We start from the raw sequence: 17,763 nt of genomic DNA, 5'->3' as shown, positions 1-17,763 counted from the left end.
GTTTTTTTTATGGTGGAGCAGATGATTGATGTCAGTCTTCAATTTTATTATCTAACAAACTGGAGCCTCAGTAATTTGTGGAAGAGCCATATCCACAACAGCCTTGTCATGCATTGTTGTGGAATGACATCCCATTCTTCTACCAGTTTTTGATTCAAGTCAGCCATCGTGGTTTTATCGGTCACTCTGGCATAAACAGCATTCCCATAATGATCCCACAAGTTGGATTGAGGTCACGTCTGCTGGTAGGATCTTCCATCCACTCTCCAATTTGAAGGTAGGCTCTGGTAAACCCAGGCACTGTGAGAGTAAGTGTTGTCATCTTCAAGGATAGACTTTGGTCTCAGACTGTGCGAAGATATGCCACTGGTTGATAAATCTAAACTAGACAGTAGACTGCAAGGACTACATGCCTCATTTTTCCTGCTTCTACAGAAAGATGTTACTAAAGCATTTTCCACATCCGTTCCACACTTTGACATGGTGATCAATGTGCCATCGCCTGAGTGGGTGTGGACAACACAGGCGCCAGTTCTTCTCACTGAATTAATGTACGCTTGAGAACATAGATGGATAAAAGCCTATCCGACAATGTATGTGTGAGTATATTCATGGGAAAACTTTAAACTTTTTATCTCTGGCTGCAGAAGCCCAAAGCTGCCTGCTAAGATAAAAAAAAAACAACTCCTCCAGTTCTGGAGAAACTGGAGAGGGATCTGGATGGTGTCAAGTTCTTTTGTGAAACTCTCCCAAGTCTGTGCAATTTATAGTTATCTATTAAGAACTTCCACACGACCAGGAAAAGGAGCAAGTGGGTCGTAAAATGGATGGATGGATATTAAGAAGTTCCCCCCTGTGAAATCTTTAAATGTGGCCATAACACAAAACAGAAACTGTATATGTTCTGTACCTCCAGTGAATAAGAACAAGGTTTTAAATTGCACACACATTGGGGCACACAAAGGTTGTCGCTTATTAACTTGGGGTTAAAATTTTTGCCCTTTTTCCATCTACTGTCTTATTAAACCTTCTAAATCCTCTGTGAAATCAGTGAAATCTTAATATTTTGATGCAGAAATACACAAATTACAATGACTTGATGTGTCTCTTGAGCTCAAGTATGCCAGTCCTACATTTACGGTAACTTTACCAAACTCATTTTGCATTAGTCTCCATTTCAAAGAGTCTTTGCGAACTTGTCATTTCCACATCTTGTGCATGATGCTGTATTTTGGTATGAAACCATTTCGTCAAGCCTTCTTCATTCACACCTTAATATTGATTTTCAAAATACGTTTAGCAATTTTTTTTATTTTAAGATGTTTTTTTAAATTGCTTAACTGACCTGATTGGTTGAGAATGTTGACAGTGTTAATATTGTTAACTTAGTTGACGTTAAAGATGCATCTTTTAAAAAAGCTATTATTTCAAACCCTTTTCTGTGGGCAAATATTGAGAGAAGTTCTACATCTAAAGTAAAGTTAGATTGGACAAATAAGTGTTTAATCAGATCAAGTGCTCACAGTCCATTCATTTATTTATTTATTTTTTTTCTATAACTAGCAAACCGATTGCCATATTCACCCTTGAATGATCCCTCTGTGCTAATTTCTTTACACAGGCTGATTGATGGTTTATTTTCCCTTTCTCTGTGTGGGAGCACCAGAGAAAAGCCTGAGCCTAGTGTGGTGGGAGTAAAAGGTGATGTTATCAATCCAAGTCGTTTCACTCATCAAAACCTGAAAATGCTCTTCATGCTCACACGGTGTGAGCCACCACCTTAAATCTTGCAAACCAGTTGACCCATCAACCAGACGCTGGCGCCCAGATCAGTTTAGCCTCATGAGATGCTGTTCCTCCCCTCCTACTATTTATTTTTTTCCCCAGCTTTTTCATTGTTTTTGACGTTCTTTGCCTTGCCATGTTTTCTCATCCCTTGATTTTCATCCTCTAATCCCTGCAAGAAAAACTGTGGGATAAATCAGTCGTACCACTGGGACATCTACTCTCTTACCCCCACCAGCTGTTTGCACAACGTCTAGACACACAGTTTTATAGATAAAACAAGAGAAAGGCACGGTGTGGTGCAGGACAATGAGGATGTTGTAGAGAATGGTTGTTAGAAAGTCTCTGCTCATATTTTGGTGGGCTGGTTCAGGATGGCTCATAGACGTGAATGCATTCGGCTTGCGTCTTGTATGGCAGGGCATCCAACTACGAAGATGATACAACACCATTAAATCTGCATTGATAAGCTTTTTCTGTGTGCGTGTGTATAAGCATAAACATTACAAGATAATGAGTGGTTGGACAGTCATGACTCATTTTTTCCTCCAGCTGTTGGCCAGTCTTTTCAAGCATGGGTCACTGTCGGCCAGCCTTGTAAACTCATCATTGTGCCTCTGATAGCAAGTTTTAAATCCACAATCTTACCGAATCTGAGTTTTTAGCAGAGTCTTGCATGTCATGTTTTCATTTTGCCTCAAGTTGCATGTCTGGGTTACATGTGTTCAAGGTTATAAAGAGAGCTGTAATTGTGAGTATGTTGGGATCCGGGAAGCAGGAAAACACTTTGATTATAGCTCATCCAAATCTCACTCTGAATGTCTGATACTGTTTCGAGCATGAATGCTTTTCTTTTGGAATAGTTGCACACAATTAAAGGATCAACTCTGATGGCACTGTAGTGGCACTGATGCAAGGAGCGGTGTGTTACCCGCTGTTTGATTATAACTATTTAAGATCAGGGAGATGTATGAAGCCTACAGGGCTGGAACACCATGTTATGTGTTACAAATATAAAACTGAAACACTAACATTATGGATCTGCTCGTTGCAGTGACCTAATTTTATTTTTGTCAAATACAAATAGTAATTACAGCTGCTGTGCAGAAATGGTCGGTGCCAGGCAATTTTAGTCGGGCTTAGGAAATTCTGAGCAAATGGTAAATGGACTTGATTTTTTTATAGCACTTTTATGATGAAGTAGTTCCAAGGCAGTTTACATTATCAGCTCATTTTACACACCAATGGGACAGAGCTGGGAACTGAACCCGCAACCTGTTATTCAGATATAGTGGAAGAAGATGAAAAAAGATGGCATTCTAATATGAATTTTACATCACTTGTGGTTTGAATTCACAATGTCAGACACAAGCAGTACTTTGTCACTGTCACAACTCTACTAGGGATGTAAAGATTAATCGCAAGGCAGTTATTAATATGTCATCCACGTGTGACGTGAGAGTCAGCGCCAGGCATGGCCGGCCCAGACTAAGCGACTGCTTAGGGCCCCCTAGCCACTAGAGGGACCCCAACCTGGCAAACCAGGTAGGGGGCATGTTACTGGTACTGCTGTGCATTGCACGCATCAAAACTGCAGGGCGTATTTCCAGTAATCTATCCAGCCATGTAATTGTTTGTAATTACAAACTGGTAACTGGTAAGAGTGATGTTGGACCTGACCTTGCCACGATTGGTCAGCTCATTGTAAGCAAGTAGCGTGGAAGAAAATGCCTGATACAAACAACAACACTTGTCATGTCGAAGATAACTTATCCGTCCAGATGCCTACTACTCTTAAACATGTTCATAAATGATTTCTTACCCCTTTAGCACCGAAAGAATATCTGTAATATTAAGTGAATATTTGTAAAAGTCACATTTTTCTATTAGCTCTGTCTGCTAGCGCATAGCATCTCTTCTTCACTGCGAGAATAGCTGCATGTCAACCGACCACTGGGTTACCAGCACCCTCTGCTGGTCGAAACAAATATCTGATGTAAATACAGTACACTGACTTTTTAAAGTCCAATTGTTAAGGCACAAAGTACATTTTCAGTTGCACCTTTAAAAAGAAAAGGAACTTTTATGTAGTTTGGCATTGTAGAGCCAGAATTTAAATTAATAGGCTTTTTCTTCATTTGTATTATTTCTTTATTTATTTCATTCAGGATTTATTTTTAGTTAAAATGCATTGTTTTGAATAGTTTATCAAGGGATTATTTTGACAATGAAAGATAAAATAAAATGGTACAGTATGTTGTATTTTTTTCCGATAAAAATAAAGGAATAATTTTCAGTCATCATTTGTCTAAAGTCTCATTTTGTAAAATAAATCGTGAGAGAATTGTATCGTGAATCGAATCGTATTGGGAGTTGAGTGAATCGTTACATCTCTAAACTCTACGATACATATGTTTAACTTCTCATTTTAGGAATTCTACAGCTGCATCGATTAGTCAAACACATAATTAATCCACAACTATTTCATGATGGAACATCCTCTATGTCACTGAGCTAATTAGCACATGGAAACGTCACCTGTAGCTTCACTAATTGACTAAGCCAGTCAAAAGTTTGCAAGACAGCAGCAGTTAACATTAAAAGGCAAATTACAAACGAAATTCCGATACATATAAAAAACATGTGCATCGCGGAACATAACAAGGTTGCATCGGGTCGTATTGATATAGGTCTATGGGTTAGGTAAGAGCCAAAATCATATTTACCTGTTTGCTGTTGTGATACACGGCCTTGTTTCCGTGCACAGTTCCGCATCCACTTTGATTGACAGTCTCAAAAACAGGAAGTCGAAGCCTATTTCCTGTTTCGCCTATGACGATCGTTTTCATTTGTATAGGGGTCTATAGGATGAAGGAGGGACTTATATACATTAATGTATATTAATGACCACCGGCAGTAGACCATAGTAAAAGACTAGTTAGGTATTATTTATAACACGAACACAAAATTGCATCTAGACAGCATGGATATGTTGGTGATTTGTTTTTAACAATGATTTATTGACTTAATAAGTAAAAAAAAACTGGTGTTTAAAAATGACATTTTTTGTACTGACTACAATTGTTCACATGAAAGTGAAATTCCAAATGCTGTAACAAAATCAGTTTTTGAGATAAAATTCGGATATTACTTTATAATAATAATTTTACAGTCAAACATTTTGATGCACTGTAGGCTACATTTTTAATAAATAAAAAAATCTGCGTGAATCATTTGTGTAGGAAAGTCTGAAGATGAGTTGTAGCAAGTTTGGTGCAAATTGAGTCCACCTTGTGGGAGGAAATAGGTTTAATAGTTTTTAAAGCTTTTGAAAAAAAGAGAGTTTAAATATACAAAGGTTTTTTTTTAGTATTAGGGATATATTTTGGTGAATGTTGCAAATCTGTAGCACGTAATATGGTTGATTAATTTGTTGTGAATTTACTACATTTTATAATTGTGTTTATCCTAATACACAATATCAGTGTAGGTGCTAAGTAAAAAATTGTAAGCAAAATCCTGTTTCGTCCTTTCTAGTTGATATACGATATAGAACTTTTATGAAACATAGGTTGCACTATTGCTGTGTTTTTTCTGTTATATAGTTTAGTGAAGTGGTTCCTAAACTTTTTCTGCTGCCCCTCCTCGCCTTTGAAGAATGAAAAATTCTCAGGCCCCCCCTTTGCGACAGAAAAAAAAAGTGTAATCTTTTATGGAAATTTTTTTACTATTCTTCAAATCTCATAAAAATCAAATTTGCATGAATAGTAATAATACATCTCTTTTTTCATGTTTAAGGTTCTGCAAGGCCATTCTAAAAGCCCCCCGTGCACCCCCCTTCAAGATGTTACTCCTCCCCTAGAGGGTTCCCCCCCCCCCAGTTTTGGAACCCCTGGTTTAGTGCAAGCCAGATATTTCAGTTCTGCTTTATGTTTTTACCTTCTAGGATCCTTAACTGCTCTCTGTATTTTCAAAGTTTATGAATACTGTTGACATAGAATGAATCATAAAGTTCATCATTCAAAAAGGATTTATAACAAACATAACATATAAATGAGAACACTGGGGTTAGGACGGCTATTACTATACATCACTTTCACTGAGTGGTTTTACTGGTTAACATGGTGTACAAGAAGAGTTTATTGTGTGAGGGCTCCATTCTCCCACAGATCTGGAAAGAGAAGTCCTCTGTGGCCACACACATCCCTGCCAACTTCTATCTCTGTGCCAAAAATCAGAGCCCTGTCCCTGTTGAAGGCCTGGGTGCTTTTGTCTCTGTGTCTGATCCCCTAATGGGGCTCAAATGGAAGAAAGGCCTCCATATCGTGTTAAGCTCAGGTTTCTCTCAATGGGGTTTGCTTTCGGAACTTTCATGAAATCCAATAAACACAAAAGGAAAGAAAAGAAATGCGTCAACAGCCAAACTTTTGGCATCCTTTAAAGAGCGTTAAAAGGTTTGGTACAGAAAGATGGTGAGACATTATCTTTCCTCCTTTTTTCATTTGAGTCAATCTTAGCTTTGAGTAGAATTTGCTGACTCCCAAGATTGAAGGGTTTTGGGGATTTGATTTTGTGGTTTTGTTTTCCCTTAGTCAGCAAACTTACAAAATTGCGTGGGTTTACTGGCTCTTTATAGATACCCAGGCAGCATTTATATTGAACCCCCCCTCCAAAAACCCCCAAAAACAAACAAAATAGATGCAAGAGTTGGATCTAAGTATAATCAAATGCTCTTCCATGCTTTAAACTTTCCTACAGCTTTTTATGACATTTACCCTGTTCATTTATAAGGTCTTAAATGACAGTTATACTGGAAAAGTGATGATAAAAATCTGATGGCAATAAGCGAAGAGTTGGTAAATTGGGGAAAATGTGGCCTCTTTTTTTAAATTTGGTATTATTAAAAAGTTGACAGAAATAGAAGTATTTACTACCACAAAAAGTTAAGAATATGCATTTATTGTGGACTGATGATGACAACTCATGACCTTGTAACAGATTATACAATGTAGTCTATCTAGTTATTCTCTGTTATAAATAGAAAACAATATTTTTAAAACCTTGTAAAGATTAAATAAAATCTAAAATCACCTTTATTATACATTAAGACAATTTCTTCTTGAAAAATCTTACATTAAAACTTAAAAATTCAAAATATTGCCTCCTAGAAAATTCAAACTAACTTAACAAAGCAGCCTTTTTGATGGATTCCGTCACATGTGAGTAACAATTATCGTAATGGCACTATAATGGCTCGAAGAAGCAAAATATTTGATTTCAGAAACTGTTCTTCAGATAGTGCAAATATTGGCAGAGTTACTGTAATTTAAACATATTCTGTTTTGTTTAACAAAAAGGGGCTTGTACTGTATAATAAGATTCGGTCTTCAAACATGCTCCTATTCTGACATGTGAAAAGTACTGACTGTCAATTATAATGCTGATATTGTGAACAGGATTACATGGAAGAATATATTTGATTTGATTTCTCTGTGACACGTTCAGGGACAGTGAGAAACCCGGACATTTCCATGAACTAGTAAAAGCTCCCCGGGCAAGAAACGAAAATTGGACATGTCCAGTTAAAACTGGGTATTTGGTCATTGTAATAAGCCAAGGTCTACCTGTACTACTCTACTACTACTAGTCTTGACTCTCATTATAATTATACATTTCACCCAGAATCACTAAAAGTGTTTCTGAACAGTATTGTGGACTCCACCTTTAAGAATTGAAGAGACTATGCCCATGTTTTTCTTTTCCATGGGACTCAAAAAAGATCTTCAGATTTTCTTGAATCAGTGTCAAGTTTATTTTTCTGCTTTACTATTTTATCTTTTTAGATATATTGTTGTGACTATATCAGTTTTCTCCATCGTATTATTAACCTGAGAAAGTTTCCTCTAATTTGTGTGATGTGGGAAGTTTAATCAGTTTCCACCCTGCAGATGAAGAGTGAGAGCAACACATCAGGGGGAAATTGTGTGTGAGAAGGTTTTCAGAGCTGTTATTTTGATAAGGAGCCCACTCCTCTGGTGGCAGAAAGGAATTTCTAGATGAAGCCAATTTGGAAGTGTACTTCACAACAGCCTCAGTATCAGCCAGTGCTCTCTGTGGTTATGGCTGAGGGGAAATTAAAAGACTGGGACAAACACATGTTCAGTTTTCTAAATTCTCATGCTAAAACATAGCAACAAACCAGGCTTTAAACTCACCGAGCTATACAGAAAAGGCATTTTATCAGTTTCAAAGTGCCTCTTCTTTACATCTTTTTCATCATCGTTCATGTTTAACCATCTGGTGAACTAACAAGCTATTTCCTCTCTCTGCTGAAGAGTTTCAGGGGTGGGCATGGCACCCGTCCCAGGTTAGGGGTTGGCACTACCCCGTGGCCAGATTACAGGTTTAGGTTGTTCCAACAAGCTTCTGGAACATGGAGCTTCGGGCATCACATGTGTTGGCACAGGGTGAGGGCACTTCAGATGTGGTCATGGCCATGTGGAAGCCCTCTAATGTTTATCCTGCCCAGCCCAGTTTAAGGATACCATTGGGAAGAAAAGCAGCGGGCATGTCAGTGAACCCTGTGAAGCTCTAGGCCAGTGAAAGTGTCTGGATAAGATCATGTATAATTTCACATGCAGGACTTTGTTTTTCTTTCATTTCTACTGCCTGGTACAAACAAATGAATCTCTGACTTTAATCTGAATAAAAATAAGTTTAGACAGAGGTGAATCTTTAGAGATGGTGAAGTTATATTGAAGGTAAATCTTTATCTGCCTGAGGCACTTGAAATGTTAACCTATAAGCTAAGGAGGAACCGTTTTAGAGTTGATTCACTTCAAAGCCATATATTACGCCCTTTTCGCCTCAGGCCATTTATCCCTTACTGTCTTGTACATCCCTCTGATAACTTGTAATGCATTGGAAGCCTGCATTTGTTTTTAGGAATACAATCCATGTTTATATGAAACTTCTGGCTCCCAGGAAAGTTGAACATCTTTCATAAAGAGAAGCAGATTGTAAATCTGATGTATTTTTTTTTTTTTTTTTTAAATTGGCTAAATCCAGTCTGTGCCGAGTCAAACAGCAGACTGTTTTAGACTTCTATTGAAAAGTCTATGATGATATTTGTTCTCCTTGCATGGATTTAGGGTTGGCCAGTGAATTACTTTGTGAAGTGATATTTCCACGATGCTAACTCATGTAATGACGTGCAGTGATTTCTGTGCACCTCTTGAGGATAAAGCAAATCCTAAATGGATTTCCTTTAGATATTCTACCAAACAAGGAAATTACATGTTTTGGCCTGTTCCTCGGAAATCACAGATTACATCTAAAAACAACAATCTGAATATGCCTAGCTTTAAATTAAATACTACAAAGTTTTTGATATTTAGAGCTCTTTGCTGCTTTTTTCTCACTTACAAATTGTTAACAATATATTTAATGACAACGTGCAAACCACATTGTTGCAATGCAAACACAAGCAAAGACTTAAAAATAAAGCACATACTGTATGACATTTGTTTTCTACTATAAGAGTGATTGGTAGATTTGAGGTTATTAGTTTTACACAGTCGCCTCTTCAGGTGTCTCAGGTTGTCAGATTCTTGTCTCCTGGGGCTACAACCTTGACCTTGCACATGTGCCCGTTTTTAAATAGTCCCGTTTACAGGTCAGTGGTAAGCAAGATGAAAGGAAAGGGAAGGTCAAAGTGAAGCAAGTTATTAGTCTGGTAGTGCCATCGGTCAGGATGTCACTGCTAATTACTGACCCGCCACAAAAAGTTACACTTATTGTTCTAAAGAATATTTAATTTTGCTTGCAGGGCATGGCTTTTACTCTGGGAGAGCGTCTCCAGCTGGGGATCCACGGCCTGCTGCCGCCGTGCTTTGTGAGCCAGGACGTCCAGCTCCTCAGGGTGCTCAAAAACTATGACATGAAAAAGGACGATCTGGACAGGTGAGGCCTTCAACATATTCACTTTTAGCTACAATAACCGAATACTGCATTTCTGGACAGATTGAGGTCATTCTTTACTTTATTACCTCCGCCAAGCATGAAGAACAGAGCGGAAGGTTATGTTTTATTCTCTGTTTATCTGTCAGTGATTCTGTCAGTCTATTAGCAAGATAACTTGAAAAGTATGAACGGATTTGGATGAAATTTTCAGGAAAATTGATAAATGGGACAAGAAACAGGTGATTAAATTTTGGTGATGTTCTGGCAACCAAAATGTATAGATATAGATATATCCCATTTATTTTCCCATCCACACTGTGGAACTTTTTGTTGATGATGTCTTAGGTTCTCTCAGAGAAAACAGCTCAATGTTGAGAAGTAGTCATGGTAACATTGCTCAATCTTGACAGGTAGTCAGAGTTTACCCTATTACTGGAGCGTGTTAGCTGAGCTTGAGCTGCTTGGCGAAGGTCTGCCCTCTCCAAGTGCTTTTCTAGTTATAATAGCCTCACTATTGTAATCCATGTACTTTATTTTTATTATTCTCTTACACTTAATCAGATTGTACCAACCAGGGTACCCCAGAGTACAGAGTACTCAGGACAATTATGGTTTGATCTGGTGTTTTTGTAGGTTTAACAGTTATTGATTAACTTGCAAAAATTAATAAAAATGTACTAATTCAAACCTATTAGAACAGTGACATCATAGGTCAATTCCTTTCAACAGGAAACTTTTTCTCTTAAACCGTGTGTGTGTGTGTGTGCGTGTGTGCGTGTGTGCGTGTGTGCGTGTGTGCGTGTGTGCGTGTGTGCGTGTGTGCGTGTGTGCGTGTGTGTGTGTGTGTGTGTGTGTGTGTGTGTGTGTGTGTGTGTGTGTTGCTCAAATTACACGTCACGTCGCTTTAGGGGATATAACGTCAGATCGCGTCATTTACATTGATTTTAATGTAATCGCGTTAGTTCAGTCACTTCAGTGGCGTTCGGTGTGAAAGCACCTTTGGGGGTCATTCTGACATAGAGGGGTACTGTATACTGAGGAATATACAGACTCCTAGAAGTCCAGCTTAAGCATCCTCACTTGCATTTTTTGGGGGAAATTCAGTTTGTCTTGTTTTTATTTTATCTTTTTGTTCACTTGAATTAATTCTTGTAAATACGTAGATATACAAAGTTTCCTCTTTGGTTTTTCCTGCTACCAAATACTGTTTTGCCACCCCCACAGCAGTCATTTGAACTTATATCCAGTTCTTTATGCTTTTTTAGATGTGTTGTAGCTGTATTATAACAGATTACCACACATGCTATCGCTTTAGCTCTCAGTCATCTCAAGTCTCCTCTAGACTGTTGTGAATTCCTCACAGTATGTCTAATATTACCTGTTATTGAAATTATCTCTTGTTTTTTTTGCTTTCTACTCCCACACATACTGTGTAACTTCTCGTGTCAGGAATGGGTTAGCTGCAGTTCTGTGTTGATACAGGGCTAAAGGGAACCAGAAAGCTCCTTTACACTTGCTTTATTTTCAAACATCTAAAAATAGTTTACAACATGTTTGTCATTCCCATTCCCATGCCCTATAAGTGTCACTGCAAATTGTTTTCCAGAGTCCCTAGTGGGGATTAAGTAATACTTTTAGTCTGTTATTGCTCAAGCATGCACTGTTTACATACAGTCTGCTTCCAAATGCTCAAGTTCTCTCAGCCCTTCTCTGGTATTTAATGCTCAACTTATCGTTGCCTTTTCCATTATTGAACTTTGCACAAGAATTCCAACTCCGTTTTAATCAGATATCCAGATTCCTAAATTTTTACTCTTGATAAACTGTTGTTTGACTTTTATTTCTGTGACAAAGTATACACAGCTGTGAGCCCATGATCTGATAGCAAAATACCTCCAGCGTCTGTATCTTCAAAAGAGGAAATGGTTGCTGAAGGCCACAGAAAGTACTGCTCATGGGCTCAGAGGAATCCCCTAATAAAGGGGATTTGTTGTAATAGGGTTTTTATTTGTTTGTTCATTCAAAACCGAGTTTTCTTTTAAAATAAATTGAGACAGACGGTTGACATTATGCTGAGCTGAAGCCATCTGTCACCTTAATCAAAAGTTGTGGGTTGAGACACCAAACTGGATTGTTGGCTTCTGGCTGGTCCCGAAAAATATAATTTGTTTTTGTAGTAGACCACATGTGTCAAAATCAAGGCCCAGGGGCCAAAACCGGTTTAGAGCATCCAACTTGGCCCACAGGAGAAAGTCAAAATGACAGATGTAGATATCTCAGCCTCTCCAAAATCATTTGACAAACAGGAGTCGTTTTTAATCTCAAATTAAAAAAGAACTGAATTTTCCCTCTTAATTATTTCACAAAATGTACCTAAGTCAAATAACAATTGGTCACAAAATCAAGGAAATTTAAGTGAAATTCCCGCAGAGACTGATATCGCTCACTTTTTGCTTGCATATTTTTGAGGCCTTACATTCTTGACATATCATTTATGTGTGGAAGTGCAAACTAGGACAATATACTGTCAAAATTGCTTGTTTTTTGTGCCAAAAATCTGCAGCCCACTGGAGTTCGAAAGTCCGTATTTGGCCATTGAACTAAAAGTTTGAGTTTGACAACTCTGCATTAGGATATACACAAATTAATATTGGCATTCATTTTTTTTGAACACAACTTTCTGTTGTGTGTTTTTTTATTGTTTGTAGATTTTAACCCTTGTTTTTTACTAAGCGTAACCAGGGACATGGGTTGCAAACTAGCAGAGGCTTGAAACCTGTATGCATGGCATCTACTTTGTTTTATGAAGCAATGTAACATGCATTTGTCCCTGTCAAATTAACAAATAAATTAATAAATGTACAAAATATGTTCTATACATTTTTATCCTTATTAAAGATGTTTTTTTTTAGTTTAAAACTTTAGATCAAAGATGTTTATTGTGAGCAGGTTGTCAGCTTCTTATTTTGGAAGCTTCCACTAAAACTGAAGGAAATGTCAGTGCCAGGATTTTGGTTCCCAGAGTCTTTTATCAGTTGACAACCCTTCTTGAGCCAAAGTTTTTCTCTGTTGATGACTCTTGTTACTCTTTGATATAAAACAGTTTTACACAGTAACATTATGTTAATAGTTATTCAAAATGCTTTTTTCAGGATTGAATGAACAAATTTGAACACTTAATCCTCGGTATTCGACCCTTCCTCAACCTGAGGCACAAGGCAAAGGCCAACAGTATTTGTTCATCCTTTGTATGGACACAACAGCCCACTTGCACATGCTGACCAAACCACTTTACACATAGCGAGGTAGTCACACATCCCTGGTTTCGCTTATAAATGATTTGGGGGCTGAATGCGGACTTCCGGCTGCTGTTTGCCGGGAACTGTTCCAAAATGTATTTTGTTGAAATATTAATAATACAGTAGAATTGTTTGCATGGGCACATGCTAAACATGCCTGTGATTGTCTTTCACTAGGTTTCACAGATCCAAAGTCAGTCAACACATACTCAAATCCATAGAAGGGCAGAAAGCTGTGCATTAAAACAAAAAAATTATTTACTACGTTGTTTTTTTTTTCTGAGCATGAGGACCATTTAATTGTGTTTGTACTATAGGTTTTCTTTTGGTGCAAGCTTCCTTCAAGCACTGGTATGTACAGCTTTATCTCCAGGTATTCCATGCACTAATCATAAAATATTTCTTTTTCTTTTTTTCTTTTTTTTTAAAGAAGAGAATGAAGCTGGATTCCTTTCCATGTTGAAATATTTACAACAAGGACTGGCTCCTGCATTTATCAGCAAAGAGATAACTACTGTAAGGAGTTTCCCAGTAATCGAATGTCTGGGAAAAAAGATAGTAACTAAATTTAAAGCCACTGTGGGGAAAAAAGGTAACATTAAGACACATACATGATAATAGTATGAACAGCAACGGAAATTCCTGGAAATTCCTGAAATATTTATGAGAATGTAAATTTATGAAATCTACTGTAGCTACGATACTTCATGCATCTGTTGTGAGCTAATCTATAGCAGACGGCATGTGCATACTTGTTACTGGCTCATCAAGAGGCACTTTGTGCTCATGGTTCCATGGAAACTTCTCTGATTAGGAGAAAAAAAATTGATTTTGGCGTACTTTCCCTAATCAAGGTCATATGCAAACTTTCATCTTGCATGCAATCAAACAGAGCTTAGGGTGTGTGTAGACTGTCAAAGTGCTAATTTGTATATTTTTCTAAGTTATTTCCGACACACGCAAAGATGTCTTTCATTGATATTATATTTCATTGATTATATGATATATCCAAAACAAATGATTTGTTTTCCTCCTTTTTTCTGGTCTTTGCATTCTGGTTCTAAGTGGTTTTTGTTCCACAGTTTTCATATAGGCCAGTTCTTTATTTCAAGCATTTATAAATGATATCTTACTCGAAAACACCCAGGATTGAACATCTGACTTCAATAGAACGCTCTCCTGTTGAGCAGCTTTCAGTCCTGATGGTAAAGATTAATACACTGTGCTTCCCACCTTGCTCCTCTCTGTCACCTCCAGATATGTGTTCCTGATGGGACTCCAGGACCGCAATGAGAAGCTCTTTTATCGTGTGATAATGTCGAACGTCGAAAGGTTCATGCCTATCATTTACACACCCACCGTGGGCCTGGCCTGCCAGCTGTACGGCCACATATTTAGAAGGCCAAGGTAAGTAAGACTTCAAGTGTTTGTTTGTTTTTTTGCTGTCTTGGTTTATACATTAAAAACCAAAAATCCAAGCCAAATTCCAAGGAGGTTTAAGGTTATTTTCCCCAAATGTTCATCACTGTCTCGAATAAAATCTACTCAGGTTGAGATAGTATTTAATCAATCAAAAGCTGGATTTCCATTACCCTTGGAAATGTGCAAAATCTAAATACCGCAAAAAAAACTGAGATTCATGGGAGTTGCGAGTCTCCTGCCAAAAACAACGTTCAATGGAAACACGTTCAAAGCGCAATTATACTTTGTCGACATTTAGAAATATCACTTTTATTTTGCGAAAATCTAATGAAAACCCAGCTACAGTAACTTTAAAACATGGTGGCAGTAATCCTCCACTGCTTTACTAAACAGATGTTCATCATGTGGATTGAAATAATGAATGTAGTGGAATATATATCAAATTACAAAGATTTGACGATGACAAGTTTTACATTAGGTTGAGAAAGTTAGAATTTAAAAAGACAAACACCTTCGATAAATGTTGAATGTAAAGATAGGAAAGACTTGGAAGTCGATTATAAGAAGCTTATCGGAATCTGTTGGGGGAAATAATCCATTAAATTGAAGAGCAGATTTTTTTTCCTGTTGTTGATTTAGGAACCCTGCTGGGTTTTTCCTACAAGAAGGCAGTGGGAACAGATGTAGACATCTGTGTGTGAGTCATTGTTTTGATACCGCCATTACTTTCAGCATTGCAACAGCTGAGAAATCCTTTTTATAAACTTCAACTTAAAATACCGTCCTAAGCACAGAACCTCTGTGTACTCTATGTAGCAATTCTTCTATTTTCTTTCAGTGCTTTTTGATAGGGATTTACTCATAGTTTTAACAGATAAAAGCAGACAACTTCTCCCCACTTGGGACAACAAGGCAACAGTAGATATTGCAACAATGTCAGATTTTCGAAAAGGTCGCAGCATGCTCGTATCATCATTAATACCATTCAGCCTTATCTGCATTATTATATTGTTGCTATATTCACAGTCAACCATTGTTGAACTTTGAGCGAGTTCAGCTTGAGTAGACTCCTTCTAGCTCCTTATAGTGTTTACAGCTTTTCTAGCATGTTGCCTGCTCTATTATAGATACACTTTCTCTTGCATTGCACACACCCTCATGCACACATACCGCTGCTCTTCTCTGTTGTCTTTCATATGGCAACATATGGTCCATATTTCTTCTTATTTCCATTTTGTTCTCATTCTTACTGATGGGGTTCAGGACTCTGCACTGTTTTACTTGGATTGTAGTTGTGGCACTTGACCCCATTCAGGTTATGATAAACATTGATGTAGGGACAAGGCCAACCTTTTTACACTGTCCTTCATTTGCTCTTAGGCTCAATTACTAATGTTGCAAATACAGTACCTCTACTGACAATAATCCAGTACAGGTATGTGTGTTTCTGCTATTAATGATTGGAAGCAAGGACATCAGGCAGGCAGTGTTTATTTCTAAGCTGTGGTTTTTTGTTGTATTTGACATCCTGGCTTGGAAGTTAAAGGCCAGTTGCTAAACTTCAGTAACGCAGAGTCGACAGTGATTAATGATACTCAAGGATGCCAAAGAAAGAGACATCCAGCTAATCTATGATGCAAAATAATGAGACCCACAATACAGCATAGGATCAGAGACACAATGAGACATTCATGAATGATTCTGCTGCAATTGAAATGCTCAAAGACACAACACCCTCAAACCAAACTTGCCTTCCATGCTCTTGATCTCACTTATGAATACACATCAACACTGACCAATTATTGTCTAAAAGCCACCAAACTAAAAGTGGTTATCTTTTTCTCACGCTGACCTGAAAGGTACGCAAAATATATCCTCCTCCAAACTAGTATCTGACTTATTCTTCACTTTCATAACAACAAACGTAAATCACATGAACAATCACACAAATACACTTGCATAGGTTCTCGATCATGTACTACATTTGTAGACTGAAACACGGATCACACTGGACAGAGCAAAGCACTCCTTAAAAATGGAGCTACACTGTAAAAAGCGTAAAAGTATTTTTACAAGTTTTCTGACTGTTTTTCCTGACTTTTCATTTTTTTATGCAGCTGTGCTGAAATCAGAGTTTTCACGGATGCTTTGTATTGGTGTATTTTCTTAGATGCTTTTAATTAGCTGTCAAACCACAGCTTTTCTAATGTTGTCCTTGCCGTTCATTACATACCTCACAAGATACTTGGGAAGCTATACAATCCTGGCCACATTACTTTATAATCTGTCCAACAAGCTGTCTTTTTTTCTTGTTCCTGTGCGACAGTGTGGGAAATCATTTTGTTCTTCTCACACCAAAATGACAACAGGATTTATTTTCAATGCATTCTGTTGATCTCCATACTTGGACTGGTCCCCTCAGAGCTAAGCCAAGTAATTATAACAATAAACTTTTTAAAGGGGATTTCTGTTAATTTAGTTTTTTTAGGCTTGATTATGTATGAAAATGCACATTGCTGCATTTTTTTAATGATCTGTTTTAATTATGTAGAAGGCAGATCTCCATCATGGACATTTGACAATATTTTTGATCTAGATGAAAGTAATGTTGAACTATTTCCAAAGAACTAATTGCTTTTTCCTTTTTAAGCAGATAAGAATTAGATAAGATAAGAGATTTTGTTTTCACTCCACCTTAAAGCAGTACCCTTCTTTAGCTATGGTATGCTAGCCCATCAACTGAGTAAGTAAAAACCAACTTTTTTTCTGCTGAATATATGTGTATTTGGGTATTAAGTAGTGCTGTTGATTGATCCTAGTCCCACTCTTGACATTTTAGTAAAAGTATTTTTATTTTGCGTATTTAGCTGTAAAATGTCCGATATATTGGCCACTAAGGGTTGAACGTCTGCTATTACAACTTAATTTTGCTATTGGTTGAACGATAAGCTTTTGAAACCCCTGCGTCATCACTTTAACTGTCCTATAAAACCTGACACCCACCTCCTTGCAAACTGTAGAGCGTAGGTGGATTCACATGTTTAGCTCGTTGGCTAGCAGTTGTGATGGTTTTTGATTCTGTGTGTGCAGGGACGGAGGGGAGGGGGCGGTTACTGAAAGTAGCTGGACGTGTCTTACTGCTACAGCAGTAACGCCCATAATCAATTGAATTTCCCTCCTAGTGGCAGCTCAGCAGAAGACAGGGGTGTACTTACCCTTTAAGGGCAAAGAGCCCTCTTGCTGTCTGATTTAAATCAGAACACTATATTTTTGCCATGAGAAAAATCATAGTTAT

At 37.6% G+C, this 17,763-nt stretch overlaps 1 protein-coding gene across 1 annotated transcript in view; it reads left to right on the top strand.

The window, feature by feature from the left end:
- Positions 1 to 17,763, top strand: part of me1 (malic enzyme 1, NADP(+)-dependent, cytosolic) — a 94,584-nt gene that overhangs the window by 23,417 nt on the left and 53,404 nt on the right. The window contains exons 2-3 of the mRNA XM_028471635.1: positions 9,614 to 9,747; positions 14,304 to 14,453. Of these exons, the coding sequence (XP_028327436.1) occupies positions 9,614 to 9,747; positions 14,304 to 14,453 (284 nt within the window). The remainder of the gene's footprint in view (positions 1 to 9,613; positions 9,748 to 14,303; positions 14,454 to 17,763) is intronic.

This window comes from Gouania willdenowi, chromosome 16 (assembly GCF_900634775.1).
Source record: "Gouania willdenowi chromosome 16, fGouWil2.1, whole genome shotgun sequence".
NCBI classification, from domain to species: Eukaryota; Metazoa; Chordata; class Actinopteri; order Blenniiformes; family Gobiesocidae; genus Gouania; species Gouania willdenowi.
This window is presented reverse-complemented; position numbering and strand designations above follow the sequence as displayed.